General features: G+C 48.2%; 1 protein-coding gene across 4 annotated transcripts in view; it reads right to left on the bottom strand.

Annotated features, from left to right (window-relative positions):
• PDILT (protein disulfide isomerase like, testis expressed) overlaps positions 1-27,687 on the bottom strand; it is a 28,426-nt gene extending 739 nt beyond the window's left edge. Inside the window, exons 1-12 of one of the 4 annotated variants that reach the window (XM_069486844.1) lie at positions 27,468-27,686; positions 26,890-27,135; positions 22,683-22,891; positions 17,796-18,002; positions 11,790-11,923; positions 9,988-10,125; positions 8,244-8,354; positions 8,036-8,161; positions 6,714-6,911; positions 4,598-4,718; positions 2,145-2,323; positions 655-738 (exon numbers count right to left, since the gene is read on the bottom strand). In XM_069486844.1, the coding sequence (XP_069342945.1) occupies positions 655-738; positions 2,145-2,323; positions 4,598-4,718; positions 6,714-6,911; positions 8,036-8,161; positions 8,244-8,354; positions 9,988-10,125; positions 11,790-11,923; positions 17,796-18,002; positions 22,683-22,891; positions 26,890-27,135; positions 27,468-27,508 (1,794 nt within the window). In that variant the 5' untranslated portion in view covers positions 27,509-27,686. Of the gene's footprint in view, positions 1-654; positions 739-2,144; positions 2,324-4,597; positions 4,719-6,713; positions 6,912-8,035; positions 8,162-8,243; positions 8,355-9,987; positions 10,126-11,789; positions 11,924-17,795; positions 18,003-22,682; positions 22,892-23,202; positions 23,225-26,889; positions 27,136-27,467 lie in introns of those variants that run through there. The other 3 variants (XM_069486845.1, XM_069486846.1, XM_069486847.1) reach the window with 3 other exon arrangements.
• Positions 27,688-27,798: the final 111 nt, after the last annotated feature.

Below are 27,798 nucleotides of genomic sequence, written 5' to 3'. Positions count from 1 at the left end.
TCTTTCTAAGCTGGGAGGATGTTCTTTTGGAGCTCTGGGGTGATCTTTGACCCTGTATGGGGAAGCAACTGCTTGAGAATGAAGCCCACATGGAGGAAGACAGACACGGGAAGACAGAAAGCGAGGTTGACCCTCTGGATTCACTCATGCCTGATGTTCTACCAGGTATGTGGGATAAATTCCCACTGTTGTTTAAGCCAAAGAGTGGTGTCTCTGACATTTGCAACTCAGAGTCCCAACTAATATCGATGGAGCCTTCCAGAAGATGACCTCACTGAGGCATGGTTAGGGGAGGAGGAAGATTGTGGTCCCATCCATCAGGAGAATAATGCTAGAGGGTAGAATCCCATCAAGACATCTGGCTACCTTCTTAGGAGAATGGGCCAAGGGAAGCAACCTTAGGAGCTGTGTGTTAACTCAAAGCCTTTCCAGTTGTTTCTAAGTCTGCTATTTCTGCTTGCTCATTGTAAGTGCCCTTGAAATAAAGGTGACTAGTAAAGTCACCTTTACTAGATGGTTGTTCATCCATCCTCAACTATCTCTAGAAAGCACAAGATTATGGAATCCTTGGCACACACTCTTGTAGTCAATTGAGTTCCTGGTAATTCTGTGTGGGACAAAATAATCCAGGGTTTTGTTGTTGTTACCCCTTACCTCATCCTCAACCCTGGCCTTGACTTGGCTCTCCAGGAAGTCAGAGAAGCCCATCAGGGTATGTTCTCCCTTATACACTACGGCCTAGGAAGAAAACAGAACAGGGTCAGGGTGGGAGCCTCTGGCAGCAAGGTGCTCATGGGTTGCTGCATAAGTAAACCCCAGGTCACATTCCTAACAACCTGGGTTCGTTGAGCAGGTGCCTAAACCTCTCTGAGCCTCCATTACCATGGCTCTAAGATAAGGACAATGAAAATTCCTCCATTATAGAGTTGTGATGTAGCGGATCAGAGCATGGACTGTAAAACCACATAGCCAGGGCTTAAACCTTGGCTGCATTATGTAGCTATGTGGTCTGGTTGCTTAACTTTCATGACTCAGTTTCCTCAGCTATAATGTGGAGACAGTAATAGCACCTACCCCATAGTGTTGTTATACGAATTCAATGAGTGAATACAGGTAAAGCGCTTAAAAGAGTGCCTGGCTCCGTAGGGTGCACCATATGCATTTGCTATTATTATCATTATTCTAGGAGGAAGAATAGTTATTATTTTACAAAGCATCTGGCACATGGCCAGTGCTCAGTCATCACTAGTTCCCTTTCCTCTTGAAGCTGCTTACCACCCACTGGTTCTCCAAGCTCCTTTTCAGGTAACTTTAAGATCGTGGCACTTAGCCCATCCTCTCAATCCAGCCTCAGTTTCCACGACTCCCCCACGTGCATCTTCTGCGTCAGGAGGACGGCATCTCTCCTTCATCGTGCTGTGGTCATCCTTCTGCCCACTCATCCCACCTGTAGTGCACAGCCCCTCCGCTAACCTGATTTAAATGCCCACCATTCTCCAGTGTCCCGTGTCTGCCTGGAGACTTCCGGTCGTGCCTGCCCTCCGGAATCTTCCCCTCTTGATTCCAATTGCATTAGAAATGGACCCACACTGTGAGGACTTCTCCCCCACACTCAGCCATACTCTTCTGAGCAGCAGGGCCCTAGGCTCACACTTCTTTGATTGACACCCTTCCCCACATGCCAAAGTGGCCTGGAGAGTGTGTTCCATCACCACTGGTGGCGGTTGGTGACTACAACCCCAAGGTGCAAAAGACATTGTCTCTAACATGCATCTTCCTTCATCTGGTAGCACCCCGTCCCCCACAGTCACGTGGGAGATCCCCTCCTCCATATTCCATTTAGTCTGGGTAGAGCTCAGCCCCAGTTCTAGAGGGAACCATGTAACCCAGGCCTGACCATCAAGACACCCACATCCACCTGGCCACAGTGACTGGGTCCAGATGAGCAAACAGCACCCAGTTATAGTGAGTCTTAGAGCTTTCGTGGAAGCTACTGGAAAATACTCTTTGGCCTGGGACATGAGAGGATGACAGGTGCTGAAGCTGAGAATGAAGCTGGCTCGGTAGAAAGCACAGCTGGAATAAATCGGGTCCCTGAAGATAACATAACATTCTCAGGCACACAAGTCCCGAGAGCTTCTCACTTGTTGAGAGTCTGTGGGAAAAAACCTGAAGAATGGGTACCGGTCCGGGTACGTCAGCTCAATGTCGTTTGCCGTGATGTCGATCATGGCGATGGTGATCGTGGAGTGGTTTTGATACTTTCTGCCCAGCTCCTCCAACAGCGGGAACAGCGCCGTACACTTTTCAGACCAGGGCGCATCTGGAAGAGAAGGGCCATTGCTCAGGCCACGCGGAGAAAGACTCTGAAAGCCGCCCTGTCCCCCACACACCTTCACGTGTGCTGCTTGGCAAACTGCCCTCCCTCTTTCTTTTAATCACATATTAGGTTATTTGTACATATCAGCCATAGTACCTGATGGTTATTAAGTAAATTAGAAAAAAAGTTAGCCTAATCCCCTTCCATCCAAACACTAACACTTTTAGCATTAGCATGTTAATGTTTCCTTCTATTCTTTTTTTTTTTTAAATCATTATTTTAACATAGTGTTCCACTCCATTAGAAAAAGAAAGTCAAGGACGGTATTTATGCTAGAGGATTCCTTCTGTTCCGCCAAAAAGCATGTACGCCTGTCTGTATGGGCATGTGTGTGTGCGTGCGTGTTAGTTCTAGCACAGGGGTTTTCCAACAGCGGTTAAGCTACTTGTTCAAGGTCACCCAGTAATTAAGCAGAGCGAATGGGATTTGAAGACAAGATGCTTTGACTTGTGACCATTATAGCACAAGCATAGTAATAACATAACAGAATATGAATATAAACATAAGATATCTTTTAGTCCAGGGGAGGAGAACATGCCCAAGAAGTGAACAGATGTGCCCAAGAAGTGTGACAAGTACAACTATCCCCTGGAAAGGGAACCCCGAACTTTCTTGTGGGCAGGTCTTTGATCTTTGAGTTCAGCCCAGGCACCTGGACCTCGGGAGAGGAAACCAGGGACCAGCTTCAACAGGAGGGAAAGCAAACCTTACCTGTTTGTCCTTCCACTGAAGCTCAGGGCTCAGAGTTTCTGGCTCTGTGGGAGGAATGGCCTCAAGGACCCCAGACACTCCACACCGGGATGATCACCCCCCATTTACAGACCGAGTGCCTGCGTGACCATCCCCCCTGCCGGCAGCAGCCCTGGCTGTCCCCCGGAGCCCAGCGGGTCCTGGGTCTGAACTGGAGGGGGCATAATGTCTGCAGCCCCAGGGGGCCAATCCTCCAGCCCTGCTTCCAAGAAAATGAGGCTGATTTTGCCTTTTTTTTTTTACCAGAGCCAAATGGGCATTCTCATAACTTCTCGTGTCACGTAAGTACAGAAAGGCTGCACCTAGCCTCTCATTGAAAGGCAGCAGATTGTGATAATTCAGCCACACAGACCTTAAATGCCTCGCTCTGAGGATAAGAGCCCATGTCAGTGAGATTTTAAAAGGTCTGTGTGATGCAGTCCAGCCCTTGCTTTACCCTCAAGGAGGTGATGGCATCAGAGCTTTCTTTGAACTTTTTTGCCGCGCTACTTACTATGTGATGCGGGGTCAGGTAATTAACCTCTCTCAGGCGGGGTTCCCTGACCTGTGTCATGGGGAAAGTTGCCACACTCAACAGACCTGTTGTCACACACCTCATCAGAGCAGGTGTGTCAACAGCAAACTCATGCCTGGCTCATCGTAAGTGCTCATTAAATGTTAAAAGAGCTGTCTGAAGTTAACTTCAGTGTCACCTTCCTCTGTGTCTCAGGGTGGGAGAGAATGCCTTTGGCTTTGGCTCTCACATGCAAATTAGAAACCCTGGGAAAAGGGCAGTAGTCCTTAGGGGAGCAGTAGAAATAATTATAATGATAGAAAAAATAACAGCAACAATAGTTGTCATTTAGCAAGTGCTTGCAATGTGCTAGACACTGTACTAAGTCCTTTACGTGAAGAATTGGGGTCCCCACCTCACAGGGGCCATTTGATAAGTCACATAAAACCAGAAGCAAAGGAATTCTGTAACCGTATTTATGAGTGTAGGGGCTGGGGCTGGACTGCCTAAGTTCAAATCCCAGTTCCAGCACTCACTGGCTGCAGGATACTGAAGAAGTTTCTTCACCTCCCTGAGATTCTGTTTAGTCATCTGTAAAGTGGGAGCAATAATAGTCGCTACTCCGAAAAAGATGTCATGAGGATTAAATGAGATAACATATGCAGGGAGACCTAACATGCACTGCAGCACCCAATCAAACCATGTTGGTCATCAGCACTATTGTTACAAATAGCCACAGGCCTGGATTATGTGAAAGGCATTTCATACAACATTCCAAAAATTGGATTTTTGAGGACAGAGTTGCATTATTCTAGCTGATAGCATCTTGATCCCATCTTTTGGGTATCTGAACACTACCCCTGGCGTGGTGCATCAATGGGTTTTGGAGATTTCAGGGCCCAAGAATTTAGGAGCAACACTTGAAAAGTAATGTGGGGACCCATTGCGTCCCATCCCTCTGTGGTGGTACTTACAGAACATCACAAATACGTCCCTTTCCTTGTCAAAGACGACTATGTTGAAGTTCTTCCCCACGAGCTGCTTAACCGGTCCCTGGTCCCAATATTTGGGAATGTCTTCGCTGGATCGATGTTTCTAGGAAGCAAATTCAAAAGATCTAATAGTCTCCAGAAAGAGGTTCAGAACTGGGGCTTCCCACCCTGATTGAAAACAACTAAAGGTTTTTCTCTTATTTTTTCACAAGAGCTTTGGGAAAGACTTTGAAATGGTGAGATAGATCATGAACTTGATGTCAGCCTGGATTGACCAGGGCAAATGGGTTCCAGAGGGCTGGGGAGGAGACAGAGCTCCGAACTTACTTTCTTTCTTTCTGTCCCCAACCCCAGGCTCTGGAAAGGACTTAAATATTCCTTCAGTGGGAGCATAAAGTGGGTGGGGGCTGGGTGTGGGAGCTGGGAAATGGTGAAAATGATGGAGAACTAGGAATGGGTCCTATCAGGGAGACCTCATAGGTCCTGGGAAGGATGCTCATTTCTGTTCCAAGGAAAATGAGGAGGCTCCAGTATGAAGACTTCTATTCTCTTGGGGATACACCAGCAGAGCACTCAGCTGAGGGTGACAGTAGGAATGCTATGAGGAAGAACAGACTCTGAGATTAAGAAAATGAGCACACTAAGAGAGATTTATGCAGAGATGCCAGGATGTCTCTGAGAGTCCGTGGAGGTTTGGTTTTTGACGTCATGAAGCCAACCAGCCTCATGGTGATGTTGTTTATCTCCAGCATTGGCCTGGAAGCAGTGGGGACGTTAAGTGTGTTCAACCAGAGTTGGAATTTTGCCTGTGAGTACCACAGGGTGTACGGGAGGTGGTGGCTGGAGGGGAGAAAGGAGTTGAGGAGATCATGATGAAAGCAAAGAACTGTGGAATGCAGGTCCATGGACGGAGCACTAAAGAGATCATGCAATGGGACTGGGATAGGGGAGGCCGTGAGAAGAAGGCTGAGGAATTATAGTCATGTGGGTACTGGAGAAGGGAAATCCGGCATTCAGAGGGGCTACCCTCCCTAGGGTGTGGCCATGAGAACAAGTGGCTGAGATGGCAGGAACACTCCCACTATTGGAAAAGAGAGAACAGGGTTTTAGATATTGACATCTCTGGGAATGATGGCCAAGTGGGGTAGGGGGCAAGTCTGCTATCAGAAGCTTAAGTCCTCAGGGGGAAGGGATGTGGGCAGGGACAGCAACCAGGGCGTGTGAGCACGCAGTCTAACATCCACGAGCACAGGAGGCAAGGAAGCGGGGCTTTCCAAGGTGGAAGAAGGAGAAACGGCTAGGAAGTGACGAGGAGGACGGCAGCCTCACTGCTCAGCCCGTGATGATGTGCGTCTGAGACAGCTTCCGCGTGAGCAGGCTGCAGGGGAAGCCACGTCTCAGGGGGAACAGATGGAAGGTAGTAGAAGCACTCAGAGGTCAGGGGACCACAGAGTTTGGTTTGCCTGGAGAGTCTCAACTTACTCTTGTTTCAGAATATCTTTAAAGAATGCCCCTTTACTCTCAAAAGTGTCCCAGTTTGGAAAAATAATAATAATTAATATGGTGGCCTTACTCAGCAGGATAGTTGAAGATACAGCAAGTGCTAAATAAACAGTGCGTGATGCTGCATTACATGGCTACCTTTCTGCAGCTTCTCCTCCCTGTTGGCAAAACAGGCCCCCTTCTAACCTCATCCAGCCAAGAGGTCCCTAAAGCCTTTGAGGCTAATCTCTGATTGATCTATGGTTTCCATTCCTTCCTGGCCCCCAAAGCAAGCAACTACATTTGAGCCAAGTAAATCTTTAACATCAAAGCTGATAGGAGGACAAAAGCCTCCTTTTTAAGAATAAGGTGCTTATATTTCTACTGGAAATTTCTGCAAAGGAAATGCCTCCATGTTACAGCTAAAACATTAATAGGCTCAGGATAGGTCAAAAGTTGGATAGATTCAAGGTGGGGAGATGGGGGGATTTCCCTGCATTGAGCCAAGAGGTTGATCTCTATTCTGCCTCCCCATTCAGATACCCAAAGCCAGCAGAATTACAAGAAAGGGATGATTTTGAGGTTCTGGATAAACCTTGTCCAAGAACAAACTTACCTTGGCATTTCTACTCAGGAAGCTGAGGATAAATTTCCTGAGGGTTGTGAAGGTTATCTCATCTGAAGGCATTTTGTACCTGGTATCGGAGCTCAGGTTTAGGAGTTGGACAGATGGGATATTGAACTCTGTGATCCGGAAGTACTCAAAGACACGTCTGTTTCGGGGTTCATCTGTGTTCACAAGGATGAAAAGGATCTGCCAAATTAAATGAAACTTGTGTCTCTCTGGGTCCTTCACCAAGGGAGGGAAACTGCTGGAAAGCTGTGGACTAAAGGAATGCAAATGGCGAGGTCTATGCTGCGCCTTTCTCCGGGCAGGTGCAGCCCTGCACCCAAATGCACCACGGGCGGCAGCCACCAACCTGGTTTCAGCATCCTTGTGCCATGCACCGTCCACACAACTTTAGGAAGTCAGGAAGTCCTGAGCTCCCATCCTGGTTCTATGCCCTCATTTCCTTCTCTGTAAAATGGTGATTACAACAGTACCTACCATAGAGGGCTGCTGTGAGAATTAAGTAGGACAATGTATGTAAAGGCTTGGTTCAGCGACTCACAGGTAGACAACGTTCAATACCTGCTGACTCATTTTTATTCAAGATTATTCTATCAAGGAAATCCATGATTTCATTCACTTATTCATTAAACAAATATTCACAGAGTGCTTACTATGTGCGAGGCATTTTACCAAGCCCTGGAGATACAGCACTGCCCAAAGCAGGCGAAATCCCTGCACTCAGGAGCTTAAGTTCTAGTGGAGACGATAGACAACAAATGAGCAAACAAACTTTTAAATTCAACAGCATTGGGTGCCAATTAGACAATAACACAGGGCTTTGTTGTAGAGAGGAAGTGTCCAGGTCTGGAGATTACATAGGGTGGTCAGGAAGAGAAGGGAGGAGGTAGTATTTCAGCTGGGACCTGGGTGATTGTAGCAAGTCAGGGAACAGTGTGGTCTTTTCTCCCCCTCACCTTCAGGCCAAATTTTATCACACTAGTCACCAACTCCTTGGTAGAGCGTGGTCCATCAAGAAAACGGGCAAACACCATGTTCCCATAGTTATTACTTATTACAAAGATGAATGAAGAACGAGGGTAGATTTGGCAACAAAAAGAAAGAGAGAGTGGGCAGAAAGAATGGAGGAGACTGATTAAAAATTAAATAGTAAATAATATGTAGCACTGATATGCAAATCAGGAAATTGGTATGCAGATCTTTCCTGACTTCATTGATAATAAGAAGGGCAGGTAAATGACCTCAGGGTCTGCAGGTCTTGGATGCCCATCCGAGAGCCCCAAAGAGTGGTGGCACATTGTACGAACCTTGTTTTGGAATTCCTTTGATGCCAGTTTATAATGCTGAATTATGATAGGGTAGGACTCCGAGCTTTTGGAGACAAAGAGCAGCATGTGATTCAGGATGTTCAATTCATAAATCAGATCCTTATTCTGAAATTAAGGAAAACATGTCATCCCAAGCACACACAGCCGCCCCGGCTACCTTCTCTTGGGTAAATTTTTGCTCGCTGACCTCAATGTTGTATTCAAGCACAAAATCTGTGAGGTGCTGTTTTATGACTTGAAGGAGATCCTGTTTGTTGGTATTGTCATTAATAAGCTCTTGGCGGTTCATAATCTTTCCCTTAGACAAAAGGAGAAAAATGTTGGAGGGCATTAGCTTCCATGATATGGGCACTTAATAAATATAAATAGTACAATTTTCCTTTTGGATAAAAGAAAAACACTGAGAGAGAGATGGTAGCAGGTGTAGTCCATAATTTAGGTACTTAATTAATGGCTGGGCAGATTAGTCTGTGGATGGAATCTGGGTACCTAGCAGCTATGAAAATCTCAAATCTGTGCAGACAGGGAGTGTAACTGACTGACAACCCCAGCTGTCATGCTCTGAAATCCATCAAAATAATTGTGTTGAGATGAAGCAACTTCTCACACCCTACTCTCAGCCAGTAACTGAGGGCATCAAGGATATCAAGGCAAGCCCGTTCCTGGGAGATTTGGAACTTCCCTGATAGATGACTTTGATAAAATTTCTTAGAACTCTACTGCAGTTAAAGATTCTTCCACTCAACCCTCCTTCCTTCCAAAGGGTCAGACCTTCATCATGGTCCAATGGCTCTCTCAGTCCCCCTAACTCTCTGTTTTCCTTCAGAGGCATTGCCCCTAAGAATATTTTGCAGTCTAATCCTGCTTGGTAACTGCTTCTCAGAAGGACCTGGACTAACACAGGGAAGGATATAATTCTCTGTAGCTCAGGGTCAAGTCAGGAAGTAAAGAAGAAGGAAGCAGCTACCTAATCCATCTCCTTCTCTTCATCTCCACCAATCCCACCCTAGCCCAAACCTCTCACCTGGATTCCTACAGTGCTCTCCTGCTGGACTTCCAACTTCTCCCCTTGCTTCTTTACAATCTACACTGCCCCCGCCCCCCACACGCTTTAGCCAGAGTGATGTTGTTAGTACACACATCTGATTTTATGTCATTATTTTCTTGCTTAAACACCTCATAGCCCCAGCTGTCCTCTGGATAAAGTCTAAACTCTTTGATGGTCATGACAATGGTCTAATACTACTTATTAGAGAGCTCATGCTATGCCAGCCACAGTTCTAAGCATATCATATGCATTAACTTATTTAATCTTCATAACATCTCATTGAGCTATGCACTATAATTTCCCCCATTTTACAGGGAGGAAATTGAAGCACAGAGAAGTGAAGTAGCTTGCCCACAGTTACTCAGCTAGCACAAGGTGGAGGCAGGCTTCAAGCCCAGGCAGCCTGACTCCAGTGCACCTGCTCTTACCCATTCAAACACACCAAGAGGACACTGGAAGAGGATCTGAAAAGGATATTATGACTTTGAGCTTGGCCATGTTGGGACAGCTGGTACTGCGTATAAAGGTCTGGAGATTAGAGAAGTCTGGCTGGAGATGGGTATTTACAAGTCATGGGTATACAGTGTAGGTGGTAATTGCTGATGGAGGGTAGCAGGGGAAGCATGGACCAAAAGGAGAAAGGGGGTGGCAGTGAGCCTTGATGAGTGGCATTTACTGGTTAAAGAAAGAAAGAGACGCTTACAATGGTGGATGGCAAGAAAGGCCAGGGAAACATCAAGAGACTGTGATTTCACAGACGTCAACTAGTCCAATGCCATTGAGCTCACAAGTGGCAGAACCAGAATTTGCATCCAAAGCCCATGCGCTTCCCACTACTTTGAACTAGAGACCCCTCTCACTAGCACTAGGATCAAAGTCCTACCTTTTTGAACACCAGGACACTGTCAAGGGTGACATGGAAACGCCCAACAGCATTCTTAATCGCTATCACTCCAAACGTCAGCTCTGGGAAGTCTTTGATCGTGTCGTAGAACAATTCTGCTACTTCTTCCTCTAAATCCTGTTTAGGAAAGACCATTTCGTAAGGCTTTGGTAGAAAGCATGTGTCTGGCTTATTTAAGGGGAAGATGGAAATGGTAGCTGATTTGTCTTTTCACTTTCCCAAGTTGTGGGGATTTGCTGGGTCACCTCAATCCACTTGCATGGGTATTCCACATCCAGAGTGCTTTTCTGGCTATGACTAAAGCCAAAATAAGCAAATCCTCAAAGATCAATGGAGAGAATTGATACACTTGACCTTTTTCAATTATGAGATTAAAGGCTGTTCTGACCCAGGGATTGAGACAATTTTTTAAAACATTTCCTTCTTAGTTGCTTTCAGAAAAGGCAATTAATTTGACCATATGTAATACCAAAGGCGAACTTAGTATCAAGATATGGCTACAGTTTCAGCCCTCATTCTTTAGCTTGAAAGAAAATTAAAGCCAAAAAAAAAAAAACAAAACCAACTCTCAAAGAAGTGGCAGGTGGGGGTGCGAGAGGGACATATTCTCCCCATGTGTATATATAGTACCAAAATTCTAACTTCTACTGGGGGAGGAGAGGAGTCATCAGTTTACAGTAAATGAGTCAAGACACATGAAAAACGCATTCTCCAAAAGCAAAAACAATTTGCAAATGATTTATAAATACAAAAAATCAATAAAAAGCTATCATGAGACATTGCATTATTATATCTAAGTTATTTATATTCTTCCCCAAATATCTTCCCCTGCTGCACCTATGATGAGGGTTAGTGTATTTTTAAATGAGTGCATGTTTACAATGTGTTGTTGGTTTTAATATATGGGGAAGCTTGGAGAGAGGTTAGGAAGAGAGACTGGCCTGGCTCAAGCATGGCTGGCAGTTTGGTGGAATCCTAGAGAACAATGGCTCTCAAACCAGAAAATAAGATATCCTTTTATTCAGTGTCCCCAACCCCCGGGCCCGGGACCAGTACTAGTCCGTGGACTGTTAGGAACCAGGCCACGCAGCAGGAGGTGAGCAGCAGGTGAGTAAGCTTCATTTGTATTTACAGCCACTTCCCATGGCTCCCATCAATGCAGAAGCTGCGCCTCCTGTCAGATCCGCAGCAGCATGGGATTCTCATAGGAGCTTGAACCCTACTGTAAACTGTACATGGGAGGGATCTAGGTTGCAGCTCCTCATGAGAATGTAATGCCTGATGATCTGAGGTGGAGCTGAGGTAGTGATGCTAGCGCTGGGGAGCGGCTGCAAATACAGATTATCATTAGCAGAGAGGTTTGACTGCACAATAAATGTAATGCACTTGAATTATCCTGAAACCATCCCCCACGCCTGTCCATGGAAAAATTGTCTTCATGAAACTGGTCCCTGGTGCCAAAAAGGTTGTGGACCACTCTTCTAAATGGATCCCAAAAAGATTGGTTTATGCTATGAAAACTCATTAAATGTGTATGTCAATCTCCTCTCCTTTCTCTCCATTCCTGTCTACATTTCTAGCTAGCTTGTCTGACCACTTCAGCTTTTATTTTTTTCTTTCTGCATTTGGACCCTGGAGCTTTCCCAGAAAACCAGCTCATTAGATGGGTAAAATTGAGGACGGGAAAACCCAAATGGAAGAGTCTCCTCACCCCACCCGCTCCCAGACACAGTACTTCTCCCCCACAGAGAAAGCCTCCTCCCGCCTCCAGACCCCCGTACCTGGAAGAAGCCAATGATAGCCAAGTGCCTGGATTTCACAAAATTGGCCACCTCCATGCTGTTGTTAAACAAAAATGCTTTCTGGCTGATTTGTCTTCTCAACCAAACGACCAAGGCAGTAGATTCAACCACTCCTGGAGAGAGACACAGTCAAGTGGATCCCACAGAAGTGTATTCTTGAACTGGAGCAAGGTCTGTCTTCCCCAAGTGTAATGAGGCTCGTCTTGGGCTCCCACCCCTTGAAGGCCAAGGTTGCTTCCTTCATTCCCCCAAGCTCCAAGGCATGAACACGCACACTAGCAGTTAAACGTTACTGAGCGCTTACCAAGGGCCAGAAACTGTGCTTTGAGTGTTTTGCGTGTATGAAATCTTCACAGCAACCCTATAGGATAGGAACTCTCCTCATTTTGCAGATGAGGAAAACCAGGTTCAACTTGCCAACAGTGACCAAACTAGCACACCTGGGGAATCAAGCCTAGGAGATAGCATTTCCAGCCTTCTTTTCTTATGTGCCCTCCAGGGTGACAGGGAAATGGATTTATTTTTTTTTAATTTAAATAAAATATAAAATAAAGGCCACCCAGCTCTGTAACCTTGGGAAAATGCCTTCCATTCCTTAGCTGAGATCCCAAATGTCCTCTAAGACCACAGACTCCTGACTTCCATTTCTTAGCTATCACATGGGAGGTGCCAAGCACACGGAAGTCTTAGCTTCTAAAATTAGGACATGTATATCTTATCTGGGAAGACATAACGGTCTGCATACGGATGGACGTGCGTTTCCTGCGATCATCAATTTCACATGATGTCAAGTAAGGTAAAATAGTATTTCATATCAATGTTTGCTGTGGAATAGAATGGAGCATTTTAAATGAGTTTATGAGACAAAGCAATATTTGTTGTGAGTGGCTTTGAACTACATCCACAGATCTTTAGGCATTCACTCACTCATTTATTCCTTCACTCATTCATTTATTTGACGACTATATATTAAGTGCCTGTTATTATCAAGTTCTATACTTGGTCCTGGGGATATAGTGGTGAGCAGAAACAAACACATTACCACTGTTTCACAGCTCTCATTCTGTTGAGGAAGACAATAATCAAGCAATTACACACACAAGTGTATAATCACACCCAAAGGAAGTGTTTGAAATCAAAGTTCTATGAGCCCCTGTAGCAAAGATGCTGACCTAGACTGTGAAGTCAAGGAGGGCTTCTTGGAGGAAATCACATATGAGCTGAGAACCGAAGGATGCATTGGAGTTAACCAGGAAGCAGTAAGGAGAGGGAAAGGCCCAGGCAGAGCAAACAGTCTGTGCAAAGGCCCTGCGGCAGGACACATTGCTGTGCAAGGGGCTTGGTGAAATGCACCCTGAGTTACTAAATCAACTGCAAAAGACTCTACTTTCAGTATGTTTGCTTACATTTCCTAAGAACATCAGGCCTTTTAAAAAACTGATAACAAAGTATATTTACATGTAGAAAGGTACAAAAATTATAATGTATAATTTGATGAATTTTTATAAAAATGAACACCTGTGTAACTAGCACCCAGATCAAGAAACAGAACATCACCAACCTCAGTAGTTCCTACTGTGTCCCTTTCCAGCCCCGACCAGGCCTCCACCCAGATGTAACCACTATCCTAGCTCCTACCAGCAGACATTAGTCTGCCTGTTGCTGAATTTCATATAAATGAAATTACATGTGTGTTGCCAGGTCTGGTTTCCTTATGTTTGTGAGATTCATACATGTTGTTCGTGGAGATTTATTCCCACTGCTGTGTAGTACTCCACTGGATGAGTATTCCACAATTTATTCATCTGTTCTCTGTTGATGAGCATTGGGTTGTTCCCAGTTTGGGGCTAATATGAATGAATTTTCATGTATGTTTCTGGGGGCACATTGTATGCACTTCTGTTGGGTATGCGGCCAGGAGCAGAGTTTCTGGTCTTAGCAGAGGCCATGTTCAGCGTTAGCAGACACAGTTAAGGCCATTTAAAACCCACAGTGAGTCAGGCTACGGAAGCTCATATGAGGCTGATGTGATGGCTTCAAGAGACAGAAGGAGGAGCTTCATGTGCCCTCGGACCGTGGTCCTCCACCCTGCTGTCCTCCACTCCCCTGAGATTTCAGCCCCAAAGCCAAGCTTCTATTTCCACAGTGTTCCCAGCCACCTTTACAGAAAAAAAAAAAACAGGCACATATGGAAACAAACTGTTTCTGCTATAGGCATTCGTCTGGCAAACGTATGTTATAAGTACGTGCCCTGAAAGGAATCCGTTTTAAAATTCTGACAGTATCAAAAAAGGTGAACAAAAATCCTCCAAATGAGTTTAAATTTCAGGTCATCAGAACCATTGCTGTGATGTCACTTTGTGCCACCCTCTCCCCATCCACACTCCAGCCACATGATTATCTTGCAGGACACCCACCAGGCTCGGGCACCTGCCTGTCCCTCGGCCTGTGCTGCCCCCTCCTCGGCTCTTCAAGGGCGGTGCCTTCTGCTTTTTTGACCCTCAAGTTGCTCTTCTCTTAGCCTCCCCCTACCCAATTGTTCTCAATCTTGTGACCTGTTCTATTTCCTTCACTGAGTCTATCACTTTATGAAATTAGTATTAATATGATTTTTTTGCTAGCTTGTTCAATGTGAGCTCCTAGTAGCTCCTATAATGCCTGGCACATACTAGGTGCTTAAGAAATGTTTCTAGGATGAATGAATGAGGAGAATGAATCATTAGGTAAGCCGGCTTGAGGGAACTTGATCTTGGGCCGTGTTCTGTGGGATGTGTGGGCTCTGTTTGCCCCTCTGGACTCCACGGGACTGAAGTAGTGAAGAACTTAGCAAATTGTTTATTTCTGAGTGTCTGAAGATCGGGCACTGCCCTTGGCAGGCACGATGCCTCCTCTGGTGCCTGGCTCGGAGCCAGAGGACACAGTGACAACTGAGGTGTGAACACTGTGTCAATGATTGACTAGAGCCGGAGCTAGGCTGCATGTTTTCAGGCACAAGCTGTGAATGCATCATTAATAGAGGACTTAGAGGCAGTTCCAGTCTCCTCCCTCCAGGTGGCCAAGGCCAGATCGCTCACCCTCAGTCCTTGGAGATTAGAGAACAGGATGGGGCTTTGACCCAGCAAGGACTACATCCCACCCGCCTCCACAGAGAAGTTTTCGTAAAAGCCACGTCGCAGGACATCTGTAAGGCACTGTCTCCTCTCTCAGCTTAGAGGAGCCCTGTTAAGTGGGCAGGACTGGCATTATTCATCCTGTTTAGAAAATGAGAAACTGGGCGTTCAGGGCTAAAAGGCTTGTTCCCATAGCCTGCGCTTGTCCTAATCTCCAGGCAGCCTGCGTCCCAGCCCCGGCTCCAAGTCGGCTTCCCATTGCCTCTTTCCCTGGTTGGAGTGACACTGAGGAAGGGGGGCAACAAGCATGCCCAGTAGAAATATGGGTTGGCTCCTTGCCCCATGCCCCCTGCAGTGGGCCCTTGCAATTTCATCCCATTCAAACTCAAATTCTATTTATTAAGAACCTAATTGTTCCAGGCACTGGACTAGAGTCAGGAAACTAATAGTTTGAAAATAATCACAAACACATCTGCCATTTTCTTAGAGTATAGCTCAATGTAGAGCAGAGCTCAGCAAACCACAGCCTACGGGCCAAATCTGGCCCACTGTTTGAATTTATAAATAAAGCTTTATTGGAACACAGCCACACCCATATTTTGACATATGGCTGCTTCCCACTCCGTCAGCAGAGCTGAGTAGTTGCGACAGAGATTGTCTGGCACATAGAGCCCAAAACATTAGCCTTCTGCAGAAGACTTTTGCTGACCACACCACTACTAGCTGGGGAGTTTTGAGGAAGTTATTCTGCCCTTCTGTGCCTCAGTTTCTCCATCTGTAGCACCTCCTACACTAGGATGTTATGACATACGAGAAGGGCCTAGAACAGTGCCTGGAACACAGAGTATGCTGCAGGTATGTGTCAGACCCTGTGCCGTGCAAACATCATTTCATCTTCCCAACAATCCTAGGAGGAAGATATCTTCACTGTCTCCATTTTACAGATGAGAAAACTGAGGTGCAGCAAGAGGAAGTGATGGCTTCACAGGCACGCAAGTGAGGATTTGGGTCCAGAGGGTTGTGCTGCCAATTCCGGCAGCTTCTTTAGGGGACCCAGGAATGGGGGTGAGATCAGCTCCTGCCCTTGTGATGCCCTCAGTAGAGGAGGCAACGGGTGGCAGACACAGTTCTGTGTGGTGAGGGCTTGACGGGGGAAGGGCAGGTGCTATGGGACCGCAGAAGTGGAGCAGGCACCCCGACCCGGGATCAGGGGAGACTTCCTGGGCGAGACAGTGATGAAGGTTCCTTAGTGGCAGAGGAGGTCCCAGGCACTGGCTCCTGTCCTGCTTCCCTGAAGTGGGCTCAGAGGTCAAAGTTCCTGGGGACCTTCTCTGCCAGCCCCACACACTGTCAGCTTGTCGCCTCTAAGTGCAGTCCAGTCTCACCTGTCCTTCAGCAGGGGAGGCTACCCCAGCACTGAGCCACCCCATGGGCAGATACGGGCTCCTATGAAGTAACCTGGGGCTTCTCACTTCCTCGCAGCCCTCCCCAAAGCCAGCACACCGCGAAGAGCTGCTGGCTTGGTTTCCGTGGGTCCCCATCGTCGAGGATCACACTCAGTATCCGCAGGAAGCAGCAGGCTCCATTGCTTCTCTCACTGTTCCTGCCTTTTCTTCCCATCTGTCTTCGTGCTCCCCACACGCACCACCTTCCCACAGGCCGGCTGGGGCTGGGAGCCGCGGCCCTGCCACGTCTCTTAGGTAACGGCCTCGAGGGTTTCTCTTTGGCAGAACCTCGCTGTGGGTCAGTCGTGGGTCTCTTCTGCCCTCTTGTGTCCATTCTGAGAACTGCAAGGCATCTTGCAGGCGCTGCGCTTAGGGTTCTTGCAACACTCAGTCCCGCTCATTGGAAGCCGGCTATGTGTTGGACTCTGTGAAAGGCAGTGCATTTCTTCCGTTTCCGGAGACTCAGTATGTATATCCACACACAACGATACATATTGTTATATATATGTAAAACACATATACAACGGGAACCTTTTACTAGCGTAGCAGGGGCTGTGCTGGCCACTTCTGTGTTCATCTGTTTTTACTTCCATCCATCCATCCATCCATCCCTTCTGCATCCATGCATGCATTCATATGTGCAACTTTTTCAAAATTAGGACCTACGATGAACCACACTGCAGCCCATAATTCTCCAAATATCCTAGACATCAGATTAGGGCTCGACACATGATAGGTTGTCAACAAATGAGTGTTGATGAGGTGAATGAGTTAATGAATGAATGAAATGAATGAGGACAGAAATTAAAGTGTTTAGTAGACACCTCATCCCAGACTTTTCTTGTTCCTTTATCTCCCAGACTCCTTTTTGGCTGACTACAGCTTTGCTGGCCTGGGACCTTGTCAAAATCATTCTAAAGTGGCAGATTGGGGGTGGGAGGTAGAATTAGGAACTTCATGTCTGGTCTCCAGTAGTTGATAAGCCATCGCACCCCACCCTCCCACCTCCGGGTGCCTCTGGAGCCCGTCAGCTGAGATGCAAGCTGTGGTAGAGGCGGCTGTGTATTCACCACAACCCATTTTCTTCATGAGACAGAGCTGAACCATATTTCTCAGCCTTTCTTGCAGTTGAGTGGGGCCATGTAGCAGACTACAGGTCAATGGGATGTGAATAGACGTGATGTTCCCCACTTTTAGGCAAGGACAGTAAACAGCACCCATGGCAATCTGCAGCCTCCTTACCCCACTGCTGGCTGGATGCAGAGGGAAGGGCAGGTGGCTCCGAGGCCCTAGAGAAGGGCAGAGCTGCTAGCTGGCAGGAGCCTGGGCCCCTGAGAGGCCATGTGGACCAGAGCCTCCCACTCCACCCTCTGGCTGCCAAGCGAGCTTTGCACGAGTACGTGATAAACTTGATATACAAGCACCCTTACCTTTGCAGCTGATGGGCTCTGACCTGTTGCCCTCAAAAAAAAGCTTCAACTCCGGGGCCTTCTTAACGTTAAACTCCTGCTGAAGCTCCTCCTCCACGGTGATGTCCACTTTGCCAAAGCCAACCCCGTTCTTGCCTTTGCCCACAATCTCCACGGCTTTGCCCAGTTCCTCAGCCATGTTCCTGGATTGCTTTGAGGAAGGGTTGTCTGAAAGAGCCAGGGTGAAGACAGAACTCGTGAGAGCCTCTTCCCCCGCCCCATCTCCCCAGGTGGAGCCTGTGCTTGGCTTTCTTAGCTCTTGGGCCTTTCTTGTTCTCAGCTGTTAACCACTAAATTTTCACAAATGTGACAAGATGTGAGACACAATGGTTCATGAAATTGGACAGTTTGGGAGATGTACATCAGGATTCTTTGGAGTCAGTACCATTGGAAACAAGACACCTTTGGGCACCTTAATCTCTCTAAACTCCACTTTTCTCTTGTATAAAATGGGGAAAATGTTAGCAGCTACTTCATGGAGTTGTCAGAGTCAAATGAGATTTATTTAACAATCAGTTATAGAGTGCTTATTATTTTCTAAGAATGTTACATGTCTTAAGCCATTTACTCCTCCTGACAACCCTGTGGGGTAGGCATTATTATCTCAATTTTATAGATGAGGAAACTGAGGCACAACAAAATGACCTACTTGCCCAATGCCATCGCATAGCGAGAGGCATAGCCAGGTAAGGGCCCACTGGATCTGGCTGCAGAGTTCCTGTTCTCTGACCTCTGCTGGGCATGTAGAACACTTGGCATCGTGGCCAGCACGTGGTAACCACGTGGTGCTTTATTACTACTACTATTATTATCCTTGTAAAATTTCTGTGGTGAGAAATCACCGCGGGGCAGAGAAAGAGAGCGAGAAATAGCTCGTGGGCGCCATCTGGTGGAACATCCTGGTGCTAACAGGGCAAACTGGATCCCTGCAGTTACGCTGTACTGTACGGAGTATGGCAGGGACTCAGGCAGGTCAGGAAGGCCAGGTGCGGGAAGAAGGGTGGGGAGAGGGGAGGTTACGATGCTTTCCTGCCCCCTCTGAGCCCACCCCCGGGGGGGATAATCGAAGAGACCTGACGCTGTCCATGGAGAGATCTGACGCTCCGGACTCCTTGGCCCCTCACATCGCTGGGTGATGGGGTGTGGGCAGGGGAGCCCTTCTCTGAAAACAGCCTCAGAAAGCTGGCACGTGACCTTGGCAGTGGGAGAGGCATTTCTGGCTAAAAGGGAGGGGACCAAAGGGGCCCAAGTTTGCTTTTCTTCCTCCGGATAACATTGTGAGACTGCAGGTCCCTCACTGCCCCTGGTCTGAGGCAGGTGGACCGAGCCAGGGCAGGGGGGTCATTGATTCCCTTTCAAGCCAGAACACTTTATCTTTTTCAGCCACCCCCCGGTGCCCCCTGTCCATCTGGAGCACTTGGAGCAAGGGCAAATCACCTCCACTGCTAAGGGCAAGTTCCAAGTCTAACAGAGAGGTCTTTTGTAAAGCACAGTGCAGAGAGCTGGGCCCTAGGACAGCTGGTACAGGCACCACCGCCAGTCAGCACACCTGCTCCTGCAGTGGGACCCGAAAGTGAATGATCGCTTTCATTAAACTCCCAATCAATGGACAGGAAGCGGGGACTTTGCGCCTCCCTCCCAGATCGATGCGCCTCCACTGCCTGCTGTATCCCCATCATTGCCTCCAATGCCTCCCATCCATCATCACCTGCAGGCACTGGCCTCCCGCCCGCCGCTCTGGTCCGCGAGCCTCTCCCCGGCTTCCTTGTGGACTTGGCCATGCTGGGCTCAGGGCTGCTACTGATGTAGCATCCAAACCTAAGTTTCTAAGGACAGATGTTCAGGGCAAGAGAAACACTTGCAATTATTGTCTAAATGATGGAGCAAATTGGAGAGGTTGCACACACATCCCAGTGCCCCTGAGTGTCTGAAATGGAAGTAACAGAAAGCAATTGTGACAACTGGAATGCTGGAGTCTGACAGCTAGACAGACAGGCCCTAAGGACAATAGAAATGGGGATGCATCCATCCATTTTCTTCATTTCTTCATTTATTTATGCATTCATGTATCAACAAATCTTTTTCAGGATGTGCATGTACCAGGCACAGTTCTAGGGGTTGGGGATATCACAGCAAACAAATAAAAATCCCTGCTGTCACTGGGGAAGGCAGAAAGTAAAATAAAGAAGTGGAATATATGCTGTGTTAGACGATCAGTGCTATGGAGAAAAGAGGAGAGTTGGAGGTTAGAAGCGTCAGGGAAACCGCATGTCGAAGTGGGGAGGCTAAAGAAGAGCTCCTTGAGAAGCAGCATGTTGATAAAGTTGGAAGGGGATGAGGGAGCAAGCAATGTCTGGACGGAGAGCATTCCAGGTAGAGGAACAGCACGTGCAAGGGCCCTGAGGTTGGCTATGTGGGACATGTTTGAGGAATGACAAGATGGCCATCGGACGTGCAGCAGAGTGAGCAGGGGTGGAGAGTGAACGGTGGAGGGTCTTGCAGGCCATTGAATGGATTTTGACCTTTCCTCCAAGAAATGTGGAGTGGTAACCGAGGATTTGGAGCAGAGGCAGACACGATCTGACTCGCTTTTTAACTGGATTTCTCTGAATGTTATATGAAAATTAGAGATTAGACCAAAGGAGAAAAAGGGTAGATACAGGTAGAGCAGTTGGAGGCTACCGAAGTAATCCAGGTGGGAGGTGGGGATGGCTTGGGCCAGGCTGATGGCAATGGAGGGATGAGAGGTGGCCTGAGTCTAGAGAGATTTTGGAAGAGGAGTTGACGGGATTTGTTGATAGATTCCGGATCCTTGAGTGCGGTCTTTTGACTGAATCCAAATTTTACAGAATTAAAAAGGGATTTTAATAAAGCGATTTGTTATGTGAAGTTTGGATTCAGCTGAGGGGCTGAACCTGAGGGCCTGGGGGTCCCACGTGGCCTTGAGGCCGCAGATTCCCCACCCAACTCCAAGGCTGGCTGACTCCAAGATTCATGCTCTAACTGACCACACTGGCCAGCTGGTCTGAAAACTTGTTTCTCTTCCTTGGAACAGAGTGACGGGGGTGTGTTTCCCATATCCCCTGCTCCAGGTAGTCCCATCAGAGCAGAACCCGTAGAGTTCAACTCACTGCTTAAAACTTATCGTCTTGTTTCTGGCTTCTGTCTTTTAAAAATTTGCAAATTGGTTTTACTTCTGGGGCTCTGGAACTTTGGATCCAAGTTTGTAAAGGTGAAGTGAACGCATGCACCCCCCCAGGTCTCGGTGCCTGCAGGCTGCCCTGGTCAACTGGAAATGCCAGTTTGGTCGGGGCGTGGAGTCGATTCAGATGTATTTTGGCACTTGGGCAGAGCACCTGTGGGCCGTGGATGGGCAGAAGGGCCCTTTGCTGGGAGGCCCAGAGCCCCCAAAGGCTACGCTCTACCCAGCTCATTGTCTGCCACCTCCCGGATGCGTGGTGAACGTGAATTCCTCAGGCTGTCTCATAAAACAGAGGCAGTTATGGTGGTTTACAGTGACGGTGGCCCAGGAAAGGTGTTTTTATTTTTTTTTTAAATGTCTCTGTGCCTCACTTTCCTCACTCATATAATGGGGTTATTAATCGATTCTACACCTTGGAGTGTTCCTACATTATAAGACAAGGTGTGTAAAGCTTTGGTACAAAGCTTGGCATAGAAATGCCCAATAAAATAAAAAAAAAAAAGAAATGCCCAATAAACATTGGCCTTCATGAGGATGAGGTGGAGAATCTCTGGTCTTGCCCTGACCGGGTTCTCTCTGGGAAGATGAGATGTCAGGATCATTAGTAGTAATAGATCTTCTGGCCACTGGTGAAAGGAGAACTGTGACCAGCACCAAAACATCCTTGCCAAGGCCTAGGCCTACTGTAAGGCTCTCATGTGGGTTTCAGGGTAGGCAGATGGGACCCAAGGTCATGTTAGAATAGGCAGTGGCTCCCTGACTGTCTGCCTGGACTGAGATGTGTTAATGGCTAATGGACCTAGAATCAGTGTTTGCCTGGGTCTTTAGCAGATAAGCCCAGGTTCCATTTTCTGAGACTGTGAGTCGGGGGCGGGGCTGATGGATGGGGAGGCGGTGAGTGCAGGGGCTGGGGATTAGATCCCAGCACGGCCAGCTGGAGTCTGCCTTCCTTTGGAGCAGTGGTTCTCAATGGGGGACATTTGGCCATGTCTGGAGGCATTTTGGTTGACACATCTGGGGAATGGGATGCTATTTGCTATTGGCATCTAATAGATAGAGGCCAGGAGTGCTGCTAAACATTCTGCAATTCACAGGAAACACCCCATCCCCCCCAAACAAAGAAATTATCCAGTTAAAATGCCAATAGGGCTGAGGATAAGAAACTCTACTTTAGATCCAACTTCAGATAAGCATGAAAAAATATTAAGAGACTAACCCTCTCCCCATTCCATAGGGCCATTCACAGTCTACAGAAGAGCTTACAGCTGATAGGGACTTCAGGATAGTCATTAATCCCTTCTGGTTCCTTGGAGGGGCCAGCCACCAATTTGTTACTCTTCAGCAACTCAGTTTTTGCCACACTGGCACACCCTCACTCACCCCAGGACCTTTGTACTTGCTGTTGCCTCTGCCTGAAATCCCAGATAGCTGCACAGGTTGCTCTTTCACCACCTTCGGGTCTTTGCTAACATGTTACCTTTCCAGTAAAGCCTTCCCAGGACACCCTATTTAATATTGCAGCCACACCTCCCTCCATCCCCTGCACTCTATATAGATGAGCAATATATAAAACTCTTCAGGCCCCCAGAAGCAAGGTGGCAGGCTTTGTCCTACTCCACCCCACCACGGGGGGAGAGGACACTCACGGAAAAGCACCATGAGGAATCGGGTCTCCTTCAACATCTGGGTGAGGCCGGCAGGCGTCAGCACCAGCAGGTTGTGTTCCTCCAGGATGCGCAAGGGCGTGGTCGCGTTGATGAGGGGAACGCTGGTGTCCTCCTCCGGTAGGCTGTGGACGGCAAAGGCACAAGAGGCCACTAGCAGCAGGGGCGTCCAGAGTAGCTCCATGGCTGCCCTGCAGGGGCGGGAGAAGGAACAGAGCCCTTATCAACACAGATGGCAGCCCCATGGCATCACACCACCCCCCTTTCCTTGTCCAGCCAGTCCGTGTCGAGTGAATATGGCCCGAGCACTGCCCAGTGCCTTCCCAGCAGTGCCCACAGCTTGGCAGCAGCACTGGACAAGAGGCAGCTTTTGGCAAACCTCAGGCCCAGTTGCGAGTGCGTGGGGAACGCTCAGAGCAGCAGGGCCCCACTCGGAGCGGCAGGACACCAAAGCAGGCACAGGCCACTTGAGCCCCCTGGCTTCCCAGACACTAGGTGAGACCTTTGCAGAGATAAGGTCCCATTCCAGAGTCGTAGGGTGAGCCTCTAGATCTCAGAGAGGACTGGTCCAATCCCCCGTCAAAGCCCTCTGTCACCAGGCCCCTGCTTCATGCTCCTCCAGATCCAGCTTGAATGCTCCTGTGATGGGAAGCTCACTATCTTGCAGTGTACCCTATTTGAGTTTTGAACACGTTTTCTCAAGTGTAAATATTTTCTTCCAAAAGTCACAACTACAATACGTGCTTGTAAAAGTTCCAAACAATACAGTAAACACATGTCAAGCAGAAAAAAAAAAAAAGTCTCTCCCATAATCCCACCACTGAGAAAGCTACTGTTAACAGTTTGGAATGAACATTCACAAATGTTGCAAATGGCTGTGTGAACATACCTTTTGTAAACATAATTGGAATCGGACTGTGCAGATCATTTGGTGCTTGGTTAGCTCTTCTTAACCCTGGATACACATTAAAATCCCCTGTGGAGATTGTAGGGCACTACTAATGCTCAGTCTCACTTCAGACCAATTTATTCAGAATGGCTTAGGAAGGGCCCAGATAGCTACATGTTTCAAAAGTTCCCTGATGATTCTTTTGTTTAGTTTTAACTTTCTATTTGGGAAATTTTGAACATATACAAAAATAGTGAGACAATAAAATGTACGCCCCAAGGTACCCATCACTCAACTTGGGTCACCATCGTGACCAATCTTATTCCGTTTATATTCTCGTTGGCTGGCTGCCCTGGATTATTCTGAAGCCAGTTCCAGGAATCACAGCATTTCACCCATAAATATTTCATTATGAATCTCTAGAAGATCAAGATTTTTAAAAATAACACATGACCACAGTGCCATTATCATACTTAATGAAATGAACAATAAAGTCTTCACATCATCCGATATCCAGACAGTGTGCAAATGACCCCGACTGTCTCATAAATTTTAAGTTTGTTTAAATTGAGACCCAAATGAGACTCGTGTATTGTAATCGGTGCTTGTGTCTTCCAAGCCTCTCCTAGGTCATCCTGTCATTTGGTTTGTCGCGTGAGAACCACACAGTCAATTTAAATCAACAAAGGCAAGTTTAGATAAACACGAAGGGCAGGTGGATGGCCTGGTTTTCTGGAAAGCTGAGTGATGCATGTAATTCGAATCTGTGTCTCAGCCAAAGGGCTCATTACTGCCAGCCCAGCTTTAAGGGTCCCTAAGGACCCACAGTGTCCCAGGACCTGCCAGGTAGCATGCCATTTGCCAGCCCTGGCAGAGTCTGGTACAGGGTGATGACTATTAGATGGAACTTTTGTTTTTAGAATTAATTTACTTGTTTGCTTATTTGTTCATTGATTCATTTATTTGCAAGTACAATAACCATCTCAAAGTTCTTTTTCTACTTGGAGACATCAAAGTACTAGAGGTTAGTTTTTATTCTACAGAAAATCACTAGAACAACCGTTTCTTCATCATGCACACATAAGGTAGTGAGGACCCCCCAGAGCCTTTGTGCACCTGGCCATTGACGGTCCTTTCCAAAACTTCTTGGTGCCCCAGATCCCTTGCCTGGCAGAAGGAGGCCAGATCTGCAAAAGCGCCAAGGAGCCCTCTGAACCTCAAAATTCAAGGTTGTGAGATCCTCTCTGGGAGGTCTGGGTGGCATTTCCTGGGCTGGTGACTTTGAGTGAGCTACAGAAACTTCGGGGCAGCTGCTGCAGGCCCAGCCCAGCCAGGGGGGACAGTGGGGGCCATAGTGGGCTCACCTTCAGGGGACAGAGTGTCCCCCAGGGCTTCCTGGTCAGTTCGTGGGGAAGGGGCAGTGGGAGGTGCCAGGTTTCCTGCTAACCTGGACAGAATGGATCGTGAGCCTAGAATGCTTCCAGTGCTGCGGGTGGCACAGAAGGGAGACCAAGCCCCCTGGCTGGTGAGGGGACTCCTGCCGTCTGGCTTCCCGCTGGCCTCACAGACCAGTCACAGCTCCTATTCACTCACTCACTCACTCCTTCATTCATTTGTTCATTCTCCAAGTATTTTTAAGGTCTTGATGCATGCTGAATGCCATTCAAGGTGCTAGGAAGATAGAAGTGACCAAGACAAGCTTCCCTGTTGCACCCTAGCAGTGGGAAACACAGTCAATGAGATCAGTAGATAGAAACCGCATGTCAGATGATGGTAAGTGCAGGGGAGAAAAAGTAGACAAGGGAAGATTTGAAAGCTACAGGGTAAGGGGGCAGTGTGGACATTGTAAATATGGCGACCAAGGAAAGCTTTGTTCAGAAGTTGACATTTCATTGAAGGAAGCAAAGAAGTCAACAACTGTGTCTGCATTTCTGGGGGTGGGGAAGGAGTAGTCTCTTCCTCCCTCTTGCTCTTTCTCTTGAGACCCCCCCCCCCCCCACCAGCCCCAGCTCAGCTCTGCACTGTCCCAGGGCTCCCTGTGGACTCTGGACCCTGCTCTGGTCCAGCCCTGGCACTGTGCCCTCAGCCACCCTGCCCCCACCCCTTTGCTGTCTGGGCCAGGGACCTCAGTTCTCCCTGTACCTGCTCCTCTAGCCTGGCCCCGCTGTGGCCCCTCTGTGGGTCCCCCATCCCCTGGCAGACTCTGCCCAGCCTTCCAAATTCCAAGTTCAGTTCCAACATCAATACCCAAACCCCCACTCAGGGCAGGGAGCGTGACAGTCATGGGAAACTGATTAATCATAGCCAACATCCATGCTGAGCTAAACGGCATACCCCCTCCGCCAGCACTCCACCCAGAGAGGAGCCCCATGTCCCAGTCGCCGCTGTCCCCCTGCCCCCCGCCAGACAGTGCAGTGACCTCCTGGCCGACCCCGCTGCTTCCCTCCAGCCCACCCCCCACGCAGCAATCGGAGATTTCACCCTGAAGCAGGAATTCGATCCCATTGTTCCTCTTATGCAAAGGCTCCCGTGGTTGGCTGTCACACACCAGCCAAACTGTTCCCTGCGGTCTACCAGGCCCCACTGGCTCTGACCCAGACCCCATCTGTCCTCGGTATCCCCATCTGACCCTGTTCCCCTCTGCACCCTCTCCTGAGGGCCAGCCATGCCAGCTCCTTCCCTGTCCCCAAGCACACCCCGTCCTGGCCTTTGCCCCTGCCTGGAACACCCTTCCCCACGTCACCAGCCTAAGATCTTTCGGGTCCCAGCTCAAACCCCACCTCCTTCTGGGACACCGCCCTGTCTCACCTCACCCCTGCTCCTGGCACTCTGCCATAGCACCATTGTTTGCTTGGTATTTTGTATTATTACTTCTGAGTGTACCTTGTTTTGTTTATTTTTAAAACTTTTAAATGTAGGTGCCATTGTTCACATCTGTTTTCCTGCCTCCTAGAACAGCGCCTGGACCAGCTCAATGAATGTTTGAACGAACAGCCTCCTATAACTCTCATAATAAACCCCATGGTCCATTTCAGCGGTTCTTAACCATGACTACGCATTAGAATCTTTTGGGGAGTTTTTGAAAAACTACTGATGTTCAAGACCAAACGCAATAGGTCCTGATTTGATTGGTCTGAGATGAGGGCGTCTGGGTATCACTTTTTTTTCACATCTTCCTAGTCAACCCTGATGAGCAGCTGTCTGTACCAAGCCCACGCTTAGATTTGGGACAGTGGCGGAGGGAAGGCCTCCAGCGCAAGGCCCGTCAGTCAGATTCGCCACTTTCACTAAAGCTCATACCTGCGGGAGGCCGGGTCACTCTCGGGCAGCCGGTTGAGTGAGGCTGGGGCCCCAAATTCTGTGGCTCTCAAGGAGCGAAGAGCAGGCTTGTGGCTTCCCTTGTGATCAGAGGACTCGTGGGCAGCTGGGCGCTTTTCCAGAGAAATCCAGGGGCAGAAATGAAGCCCCTTCCTGGGCACACGGAGTGCACAGCAGCCTCCACAGCAATGTTCTGAGTTCTGGGGTTCTGGAGGACCAGCGGTGACCCTGGAGAAGAATGGGCCATTGTTGAGTAAGAGGGGGCCCTGCCCAGCAGCCCTTGCTGAGAGGACCTTGCCCGTGGACAGCAGGGGCTGGAGTTTTCGGGGAGGGCCAGAAACAAAACTTAGGTGGGGTGTTGGGTGTGGCCCACAAGGGCCCCGAACTCAGTGCCTATAGGTTGGAGTTTGAATCCCAGCTCTGTCCTGAATAGCTGTGTGGCCTTGAGTGTGTCACTTACTCTTTCTGAGCCTCAGTTTCCTGTCTTATAAAATGACATGTAACTCAGGGGTGTTGTAAGGGTTAAACAAGACGATCTGTGAAAATGAGCAGTGCAGTACCTGGAAGACTGTACCCCTCGCCCGGCACCACCGGGGCTCATCTCCTGGTGTCCTTTCCCTGTTCTGCCCCTATGTCAGCGCCTCTGTACCTGCAGCTTCCTCTGCCGGGGGAAGCTCTTCACCCAAGTACAGTCAAGGTTCACTCTCTTAGGTCCTTCCGCTCTTTGCTCCAATGTCCCTTTCGCAGTTGGGCCTTCCCTGACCACTTTGTTTCAACTTGTAACTGTGAGCGGCTGCAGCGAGTGGTGAACCGTGAGAAAAACTTGGCAGGCGGCCACTCTCATTGGCTGAACATGCCCTGACCAGCTGAAGCCTCTGTGTCCACTGCTGG

Source organism: Eulemur rufifrons, chromosome 14 (genome assembly GCF_041146395.1).
Source record: "Eulemur rufifrons isolate Redbay chromosome 14, OSU_ERuf_1, whole genome shotgun sequence".
NCBI classification, from domain to species: Eukaryota; Metazoa; Chordata; class Mammalia; order Primates; family Lemuridae; genus Eulemur; species Eulemur rufifrons.
Note: the sequence above shows the minus strand (reverse complement) of the source record. Positions and strands in the feature narration are given on the sequence as shown.